The 10,814-nt window shown below is 44.1% G+C and overlaps 1 protein-coding gene across 1 annotated transcript; it reads right to left on the minus strand.

Moving 5' to 3' along the window:
- Nucleotides 1-1,503: 1,503 nt before the first annotated feature.
- Nucleotides 1,504-2,241, minus strand: LOC149944364 (uncharacterized). Its single transcript, XM_090176322.1, has one exon. The coding sequence runs from the start codon at nucleotides 2,239-2,241 to the stop codon at nucleotides 1,504-1,506; it is 738 nt and encodes a 245-aa protein (XP_090032448.1).
- Between the last annotated feature and the right edge of the window lie 8,573 nt (nucleotides 2,242-10,814).

Consider the following 10,814-nt stretch of genomic DNA (forward strand, 5'->3'; position numbering starts at 1 on the left):
CTCAAAACCAGCATCGCCCGTTGCTTTTAGTAGCTCTGTCTGAAGTTTCCGTCCTTCTAATGTCATCTGAACTCCTGTCATCAAGTCGTCCATGTAAAAATCTCCCCTTAGAGCAGCGGCCGCCATCGGGAGATCTTGTTGAAAATCTTGAGCAAGTTGTTGTAGAGTTTTGGTAGCCGCATCGAAGACTACTCGGAGTTTAATTGTTGTGCTTGATTCCTTGGTTACAGCGTGATGAGGTTAATAGTAGGCAGCTCTAGCATCCTGGTTTTCAGTTACCAGTTCCATATGTCCCATTTCTAAGTATTCGTTCATGAAATCATGATATTGGTTATACAACTTTGGATCGTTTTGTAGGCGTCGTTCAAGAAGTAAAAACCTTCGGACTGCGGCCTTCCTTGAATCGCCGAGCTGCTTCGGATCCTTGTTGAACGGTAAACGAACAATGAACCTTCCCGTAGGTTGACGAGCGTACGTTCGCTCGAAGTTGCTTTCACAGGATCTATCTTCGGACGTCAGAATCCTTTTTGATGTTAATTCTTCTAATTCACAAAATTTGGATAATTATTCGTCCAAAGTGCAGGTATGAACCTTAACCAAGTGTAGAGCTGTTGGCGATTTTTCAGTGTTTAGTGGTCCACCCAGTGCCCATCCGAAGACTGTGTTTAAGCCACGGGAACTTGTCCTCTTCCCATACGTTTTTCGTCGTGCACGATGTGGAAATATATGTCCGCACCCAATTGGAACGTCGATTGCGCTAGAGATATGGAATTTTGCGTCGGCCAATTCCAGGTTTCTTAGATGTGGCCAAGACTTCGGTTCGAATGATACATTTGGAAGATTCTCGGTAATCTTGTTAAGAATTAATGCTTTGACCGCTATTGTACTGTCTTTTCCTATCTGGATGTCTAGTCGAACACCGCTACAATTTGCTACAATTCCACCAATAGAAACATTATAACGACTGCTTTTCAATTGAAGTTTTCGTATACCCTGTTCGGAAATGAATGTCGCTTGAGAAGGAGAATCCAATAATGCGCGAAGAGGTTTGAATTGTCCAGAGACTTCTTGGACTTGAATCAGAGCTGTTGGTAACAGAACCTGGTATCCGTCTGAATTTTTTGAGGAAGCTCGAGCTGGCTCTCGGGAGACATGCGTCTTGATTTCTGAGCTACCCGGAGTTGAATCTTGTTTAAGACGATGGAGTAATGAATGGTGTTTGAGACCTCAAATTCGGCAAGTTAGACCTTGACAGTCACTGCTCTTGTGATCAGGTCGAAGACAATTATAGCATACACCGTGATTATTGATTAGAACCCAACGTTCGTCTATGGAGGCCTTCGTCAACATCGGGCATTTATAGTTGAAATGTTCTTCGGAACAAAACTGACTTTTTGACTTGATCGCCCCATGATGAGCGGCTATTTGTCTTCGTGCTTGAAATGACTCCTTGGATTTTACGACACCCGACGTAGTTTGTGCTGCAGCGGCTAACGCTCTAGCTCATTGTTCCAAGAATTTGGAGAGTTCTTCATATTTTGGACGAGCTATTCCTGATAAAGACAGCTCCCATTGGCGTCGTGATTCGGGCTCCAACTTCTCCTTGACAATGTGGATCAGTATTGCGTCCCAGTGTTGTACCGGCTCTTGTAAAACCTTCAAGGAACTGATGCATTCCGACGTTGTGTCAATCAAACGTTTTAAGGCAGTTGAAGATTCTTCTTTTAAAGCTGTCTGATTGAAGAGTCTTTTCACGTGAGCGTCGACGATTTTTCTAGAATTATGGAATCTATTCTTTAGAATATCCCAGGCTTCCACATAATTGCCGTCTGTCAATTGGAGTGATTGAATCAGAAGAGCGGCGTCTCCATATGTGGAATTCTTGAGATAGTGTAGCTTTTGAGCTCCGGATAGCATCGAGTTGTTGTGCACTGTGGCCAGAAACAAGTCATGGAAGGGAAACCAGTCGATGTAATTCCCTCCAAATTTGGGTAGGTCAATGGGAGGTAATCTTATGTCGGCCGTTGGTGTGGTTGATGGAACAATGTTCATAGCTGCAGCTGCCCTTTGGTGTTTGACATCCCCCAGAAGAATCTCCAGCGTCTCCAACCTTGTTCGAAGTAAGTTATATTCCTCGTCATGATTGTCAAAGTCTTCTACTTTGCATTTAGAGGCGATGATGTCGTGTAGTATATCCAGATATTCACATAGTTTCTGAATCCGGTTCATGTACGAAGTCATTGCGAAATCTGTCAAAGGAGCCAGTCCTTGTGATGGTTGTAACTTGACCCTTTATAGTATTGCGTTTGGTAATTAGTGCGTCCATGGTGACCACGTGCTGATGACCAGTAGCTTGAATGCGTGCTGATGACTAGTAGCTTGAATGCGTGCTGATGACTAGTAGCTTGAATGCGTGCTGATGACCAGTAGCTTGAATGCGTGCTGATGACCAGTAGCTTGAATGCGTGCTGATGACCAGTAGCTTGAATGCGTGCTGATGACCAGTAGCTTGAATGCGTGCTGATGTCCAGTGGCTTGAATGCGTACTGATGTCTGACCAGATTAACAAATTTCTGACTTTCATAAAGTTACACTACTCTCCCAATGGAATTAAAAAAAGTTATTTTAGCTTGCCCAACTTGTCATTTTTTCAAGTCGTATTTTTTCAGTGAAAAAGACGTCTATTTTTTTCACGTCAACGCTATTTGGACGTTTGCGGTGACGCTCTACAATTTTCTCATTGACAATTTTCTTATAGCACCTAGCGGTTAAAATTTATATTTTCAAAAACCGTGATACTCTTTTTCGATTTAAATGCCCTTTTGGTAGAAAGTGTCCCCCAGCACGTATAATGTACATTGCAAATTTCTACTTTTGAGCAAAACAAATACCCTGTATATCTCAAATCAAATCAAATCAAATATTTATTAATCATGAATGGAATGTATATAATCGTGTCGTGGGCTAAGTCAACTTGCGGCTTGTGCGTTATAGATGGTTTGGCCAAATCAGAGATCTACTTTTCGCCTTGGTTTTTCACAATGGTTATTAGTTGTTTAAATGCAACAAAAAAGAAAAAGAAAAGAAATAAATACATTTAGAGGACCAGTTTAATAAAAATTCCTTATTTCGGATGAAGCACCCAACGATTTTGAGGCCCCCGCTTTTGATGAAGTTCATCCTCGAGACAGGAGCGGATCCAGGCCATCAAGTAAGGAGAGACGATCATGAGCATTCAAAAGTCGTCTGCTATTTCTTCACAAATTTAGTTGGCAGGTATTAAAGTAGATGGCGCTATCGTTTCTAAGCTCAAAGCCTATATGGAGCGTGAAAATGTAACGTGGAGCTCTCATTTTCGTTTGCTTAAACGAAGTACTTTCTACAACTAGAAAGTCTAGTTTGTCTAAATTGTTATGTTTTTTCAAGTATTCTAAGGGGGGGGGCGATCGCCCCCATCGCCCCCCTATGGATCCGCCCCTGCCTCGAGATCAGGGTACGCTTGGGGCCCCACAAAATCAAGATCCGCCACTGAGGGTAGAATGCGTTCGTGGGGGTACATTTTCAATTAGGCGAATTGCCTTTTTTTAAGTATGTGAATTATTTTCAGATTTTTTTAGGAGTGTTGCCCCATACTATTATACAGTATAGTAGATGAGATTGAATAAACGCGAAATATAATTGTCTACACGTTAATTTCCCCAATAAATGTCGATTTCGAGAGATTAAATATACTCCAAATGCAATTTTGTTTGTCTATATGCGTGGACCATTTGAGCTGCGAATCGTATAACCCAAATTGATTAAGTGATACTAAGTTAACTTTATATGCAAATTCGGATAGGCGTATATAATAACATTTATCAAACAGTTTTGCAAATATACTCAAGATTGTGATTGGTCTATAGTTATCAGAGGAGTTTATATCTGATTTTTTTATGAATGGCGACTATTATACGTCTTTTTAAAAGGTTAGGGTAAGTACCGTTGCTGAATGATAGATTAATTAAAAAGACGAGAGGCGTCAAAATATAAACGGCACCGGATTTAATAATTTTTGGGGAGACGCCATCCCATCCACGGGAAGATTCTTCTTCTAGATTTAAAAAAATTCTCAGTTCGTTATTATTTATGTCCAATTAAACCATTGAGTTGCGGGTCTCTTTGACATTGTATAAATTGTTTGTATATTCATTGTTAGGAAATATATTTGAAGGGGTAGGATTAAAAAAATCGTTAAATGTATCCGCACTATTATTAGTTACAGGGTTATTTTTTGAGGTTTTCCTATTAAGAAGCTCATTAATAATTTTCCAAGACTTTTTAAATTCAAATGATTTCGATTTAGCGAGTTTTTGTAGTATTTTATACGAGCATTATGTACTAACTTATTACATTAATTACGGGTGGATCTATAATTATTTCTATTAGTAATAGTTGGATCCCTTCGGGAAATACCTTTAAGCTTATTTCGGAGTTTGATTGTGTTTATAGCTTCTTGCGTAATCCATTTATGGGATTTGCTTGTTGTTATATCATAAAATGGGAAGTGTTTTTTATACTATGATAAAATTTAGAGTGGAACCGGGAGAAGGCCTGATTTATTTCGGTGAGCTGTATCACGTCATCCCACGTTTCCTTGCTCAGGACATTTCCAAATCGCGCGATATTTATTTTGGAATAATTTCGAGTTTGGTGATTATAGTAGCTTCTGTGACTCTTTGTTGTAGGCCATAGCTTGCGAACAGATCAGAAAGACGGATGTTCGTTGTCGCGCGTTCTAATAGGTTTATGTTGAACTCGCCTACAATGACTTTTTAGTTCCGCATCGCGATATATATCGAAGTGGGACTATTGCTATGGACGGAATGTCGTTAAGTGTTGTTTGTTTGTGTGTTTGTTTGTGTGTTTGTTGTGGAAAGCGACGACACGGTAGATGGAGCTGCGAAAAATAATTTATTAATATCTATATTATAAAAAGCACTTCGTCGTCGTCGTCGTCGTTCGAGCTTTTGGTTAGTCAGTAAGGAAGGCGAAGGCAAAAGCAACCCGCGGAAAACAGGGAAAGCGAGACTGCCTTTGGCTTCGTTACTGAGGTGGTTCGACTATCTATTTTGAGCTTTTGGTTAGTCAGTAAGGAAGGCGAAGGCGGGCCGGCGGGGAAAAAGCAACCCGCGGAAAACAGGGAAAGCGAGACTGCCTTTGGCTTCGTTACTGAGGTGGTTCGTCTATCTATTTTTTCAAAATTTGTCGCCCCTGAGAGTTGGGCCGTGTCTGTCCCAACCCGCAATACACCCGAAATTATCTCTCTCTCCGCCGCGAATTTCGGAGGGGAGGATCGTATGGGGTAGTTTCAGAAGGCCTGTGAGATTCTGGAACGGGGAGGGGCGGGGGGTTTCGGGGTCGTTCCGATTTGAAAGTCCGGTGTCTCTCTCGGCGTACGATAGTCCCGTGGCCTTTATGCATCAGCCATTGGATACAGGGGGTTTAATGGGATAAAAGGGGGTTTGGTACGACTGCGAGTTTGAGTTATTTTTGCGAGGAAAACGGTACCACGGAAATTCTCGCATGGAGAAAAGGGGGAGAGTGTACCACGGTAATTATCACATGGGAAAAGCGGAGAGGGGGTACAACGGTAATTATAACATGAGAAACAGGGGGAGGTGGGTACAGCGGTAATTATCACATGGGGAAAAGGGGGAGGAAGGAGGAGGAAGGGCCTTACTGGCGGTACCCCGGTCATTATCACATGGGAAAAAGGGGGAGGAAGGGCCTAACTGGGGTGGTTCTACTATAGGGAAAAGGGTACCACGGTAATTATCACATGCATGGGGAAAAGGGGGAGGTGGGTACAACGGTAATTATGAGAAAAAGGGGGAGGTGGGTACAACGGTAATTATGAGAAAAAGGGGGAGGTGGGTACAACGGTAATTATGAGAAAAAGGGGGAGGTGGGTACAACGGTAATTATGAGAAAAAGGGGGAGGTGGGTACAACGGTAATTATGAGAAAAAGGGGGAGGTGGGTACAACGGTAATTATAACATGAGAAAAAGGGGGGGTGGGTAAGGGGAGGTGGGTACAACGGTAATTTTCACAAGGGGAAAATGGGAGGTAAGGCCTTACTGGGGTGGTTCTACTTTGGGGAAAGGGATACCATGGAAATTATCGCATCGTAAAAGGGGGAGTGGGCCTTACTGCGGTGGTTCGATTATGGGGTAAAGGGTAAAACGGTAATTATCACATGGGAAAAAGGGGGCCACGGAAATTCTCGCATGGGGGCCGTATTTGGGTGGAAACACACAACTAGCTGAGGGCCCGCCTCGGGCTTCTCGGTTAGTAATTTATACTAGTGGCCTCACCGAGACTCGAACACAGATAGATGCGAGCCCTATTATCTCCAAAAACCCCACGGCCTACCAACCTAGCCACGCCGTCTTCATAAACGTTCGCTTGAAATTTTACCGTTGAACAGTTTTTGTTTCGTGCCCGCCCTATAGGGGGGCGCATTTCTTTCATTGGGGGCGGAACGGAATTTTGCGTTTACTCAATAGCGGTACAAGTAGATTGTTAACTAGTAGTGCCCGTAAAGGCGGGAGAGATAGATCCGTTAGCCATTGCAGCAGAGATCATATAATTTTATATGCTATCTGGTTGCATATAATAATATATACTCTCTGATTGTAGAGAGGTCCACCTGGTGTCAGAAGTAATAAACAAGTGTAGCACTTTCTTTTTGAAAGAAACCGTGTATGGTCGAAAGTCTTAAATAAGTGTGGCACTTTCATATCGAAACCGTGTATGGTCAGAAGTAATAAATAAGTGTGGCACTTTCTTATTGGAAAAATACGTGTATGGTTAAAAGTCTTAAATAAGTGTGGCACTTTCTTATTGAAAGAATACGTGTATGGTTGAAAGTCTTAAATTAGTGTGGCACTTTCTTATTGAAAGAATACGTGTATGGTCAGAAGTAATAAATAAGGGTGGCACTTTCTTATCGAAACAGTGTATGGTCAGAAGTATTAATAAGTGTGGCTTTTTCTTATCGAAACCGTGTATGGTCAGAAGTAAGAAATAAGTGTGGCCCTTTCTTATTGAAAGAATACGTGTATGGTTGAAAGTCTTAAATAAGTGTGGCACTTTCTTATTGAAAGAATACGTGTATGGTCAGAAGTAATAAATAAGTGTGACACTTTCTTATCGAAACAGTGTATGGTCAGAAGTATTGATAAGTGTGGCACTTTCTTATCGAAACCGTGTATGGTCAGAAGTAATAAATAAGGGTGGCACCTTCTTATTGGAAAAATACGTGTATGGTTGAAAGTCTTAAATAAATGTGGCGCTTTCTTATCGAAACAGTGTATGGTCAGAAGTATTAATAAGTGTGGCACTTTCTTATCGAAGTCGTTTATAGGTGGCACAAAATAATATTATCGCCTTCTTGGCGAACTTGTATAGTTGGTCCAGAGATGTGGTCTCATTCGATAGAGCTCTTTGACGCGCACGCAGTGCCGTTAATTTCCGCCCCTTCCGAACAACCCCTTTAAAGGGAAAGTGACCGAAAAAAACAATTTGGTCTCATTCGATAGAGCTCTTTGACGCGCACGCAGTGCCGTTAATTTCCGCCCCCTCCGACCAACCCCCTTAAAGGGAAAGTGACCGAAAAAAACAAGTTGGTCTCATTCGATAGAGCTCTTTGCCGCGCACGCAGTGCCATTAATTTCCGCCCCCTCCGACCAACCCCCTTAAAGGGAAAGTGACCGAAAAAAACAAGTTGGTCTCATTCGATAGAGCTCTTTGCCGCGCACGCAGTGCCGTTAATTTCCACCCTCTCCGAACAATCCCCTTAAGGGGAAAGTGACCGAAAAAAACAAGTTGGTCTCATTCGATAGAGCTCTTTGACGCGCACGCAGTGCCGTTAATTTCCACCCTCTCCGAACAATCCCCTTAAGGGGAAAGTGACCGAAAAAAACAAGTTGGTCTCATTCGATAGAGCTCTTTGACGCGCACGCAGTGCCGTTAATTTCCACCCTCTCCGAACAATCCCCTTAAGGGGAAAGTGACCGAAAAAAACAAGTTGGTCTCATTCGATAGAGCTCTTTGACGCGCACGCAGTGCCGTTAATTTCCACCCTCTCCGAACAATCCCCTTAAGGGGAAAGTGACCGAAAAAAACAAGTTGGTCTCATTCGATAGATCTCTTTGACGCGCAGGCAGCGCCGTTAATTTCCACCCTCTCCGAACAATCCCCTTAAGGGGAAAGTGACCGAAAAAAACAAGTTGGTCTCATTCGATAGAGCTCTTTGACGCGCACGCAGTGCCGTTAATTTCCACCCTCTCCGAACAATCCCCTTAAGGGGAAAGTGACCGAAAAAAACAAGTTGGTCTCATTCGATAGAGCTCTTTGACGCGCACGCAGTGCCGTTAATTTCCACCCTCTCCGAACAATCCCCTTAAGGGGAAAGTGACCGAAAAAAACAAGTTGGTCTCATTCGATAGAGCTCTTTGACGCGCACGCAGTGCCGTTAATTTCCACCCTCTCCGAACAATCCCCTTAAGGGGAAAGTGACCGAAAAAAACAAGTTGGTCTCATTCGATAGAGCTCTTTGACGCGCACGCAGTGCCGTTAATTTCCGCCCCCTCCGACCAACCCCCTTAAAGGGAAAGTGACCGAAAAAAACAAGTTGGTCTCATTCGATAGAGCTCTTTGACGCGCACGCAGTGCCGTTAATTTCCACCCTCTCCGAACAATCCCCTTAAAGGGAAAGTGACCGAAAAAAACAAGTTGGTCTCATTCGATAGAGCTCTTTGACGCGCAGGCAGCGCCGTTAATTTCCACCCTCTCCGAACAATCCCCTTAAGGGGAAAGTGACCGAAAAAAACAAGTTGGTCTCATTCGATAGAGCTCTTTGACGCGCACGCAGTGCCGTTAATTTCCACCCTCTCCGAACAATCCCCTTAAGGGGAAAGTGACCGAAAAAAACAAGTTGGTCTCATTCGATAGAGCTCTTTGACGCGCACGCAGTGCCGTTAATTTCCACCCTCTCCGAACAATCCCCTTAAGGGGAAAGTGACCGAAAAAAACAAGTTGTTCTCATTCGATAGAGCTCTTTGACGCGCACGCAGTGCCGTTAATTTCCGCCCCCTCCGACCAACCCCCTTAAAGGGAAAGTGACCGAAAAAAACAAGTTGGTCTCATTCGATAGAGCTCTTTGACGCGCACGCAGTGCCGTTAATTTCCACCCTCTCCGAACAATCCCCTTAAGGGGAAAGTGACCGAAAAAAACAAGTTGGTCTCATTCGATAGAGCTCTTTGACGCGCAGGCAGCGCCGTTAATTTCCACCCTCTCCGAACAATCCCCTTAAGGGGAAAGTGACCGAAAAAAACAAGTTGGTCTCATTCGATAGAGCTCTTTGACGCGCACGCAGTGCCGTTAATTTCCACCCTCTCCGAACAATCCCCTTAAGGGGAAAGTGACCGAAAAAAACAAGTTGGTCTCATTCGATAGAGCTCTTTGACGCGCACGCAGTGCCGTTAATTTCCACCCTCTCCGAACAATCCCCTTAAGGGGAAAGTGACCGAAAAAAACAAGTTGTTCTCATTCGATAGAGCTCTTTGACGCGCACGCAGTGCCGTTAATTTCCGCCCCCTCCGACCAACCCCCTTAAAGGGAAAGTGACCGAAAAAAACAAGTTGGTCTCATTCGATAGAGCTCTTTGACGCGCACGCAGTGCCGTTAATTTCCACCCTCTCCGAACAATCCCCTTAAAGGGAAAGTGACCGAAAAAAACAAGTTGGTCTCATTCGATAGAGCTCTTTGCCGCGCACGCAGTGCCATTAATTTCCGCCCCCTCCGACCAACCCCCTTAAAGGGAAAGTGACCGAAAAAAACAAGTTTGTCTCATTCGATAGAGCTCTTTGCCGCGCACGCAGTGCCGTTAATTTCCGCCCCCTCCGACCAACCCCCTTAAAGGGAAAGTGACCGAAAAAAACAAGTTGGTCTCATTCGATAGAGCTCTTTGACGCGCACGCAGTGCCGTTAATTTCCACCCTCTCCGAACAATCCCCTTAAAGTGAAAGTGACCGAAAAAAGCAAGTTGGTCTCATTCGATAGAGCTCTTTGACGCGCACGCAGTGCCGTTAATTTCCGCCCCCTCCGACCAACCCCCTTAAAGGGAAAGTGACCGAAAAAAACAAGTTGGTCTCATTCGATAGAGCTCTTTGACGCGCACGCAGTGCCGTTAATTTCCGCCCCCTCCGACCAACCCCCTTAAAGGGAAAGTGACCGAAAAAAACAAGTTGGTCTCATTCGATAGAGCTCTTTGACGCGCACGCAGTGCCGTTAATTTCCACCCTCTCCGAACAATCCCCTTAAGGGGAAAGTGACCGAAAAAAACAAGTTGGTCTCATTCGATAGAGCTCTTTGACGCGCACGCAGTGCCGTTAATTTCCACCCTCTCCGAACAATCCCCTTAAAGGGAAAGTGACCGAAAAAAACAAGTTGGTCTCATTCGATAGAGCTCTTTGCCGCGCACGCAGTGCCATTAATTTCCGCCCCCTCCGACCAACCCCCTTAAAGGGAAAGTGACCGAAAAAAACAAGTTTGTCTCATTCGATAGAGCTCTTTGCCGCGCACGCAGTGCCGTTAATTTCCGCCCCCTCCGACCAACCCCCTTAAAGGGAAAGTGACCGAAAAAAACAAGTTGGTCTCATTCGATAGAGCTCTTTGACGCGCACGCAGTGCCGTTAATTTCCACCCTCTCCGAACAATCCCCTTAAAGGGAAAGTGACCGAAAAAAACAAGTTGGTCTCATTCGAT

This window comes from Leiobunum rupestre, chromosome 5 (assembly GCF_980474605.1).
Source record: "Leiobunum rupestre chromosome 5, qqLeiRupe1.1.hap1, whole genome shotgun sequence".
NCBI classification, from domain to species: Eukaryota; Metazoa; Arthropoda; class Arachnida; order Opiliones; family Sclerosomatidae; genus Leiobunum; species Leiobunum rupestre.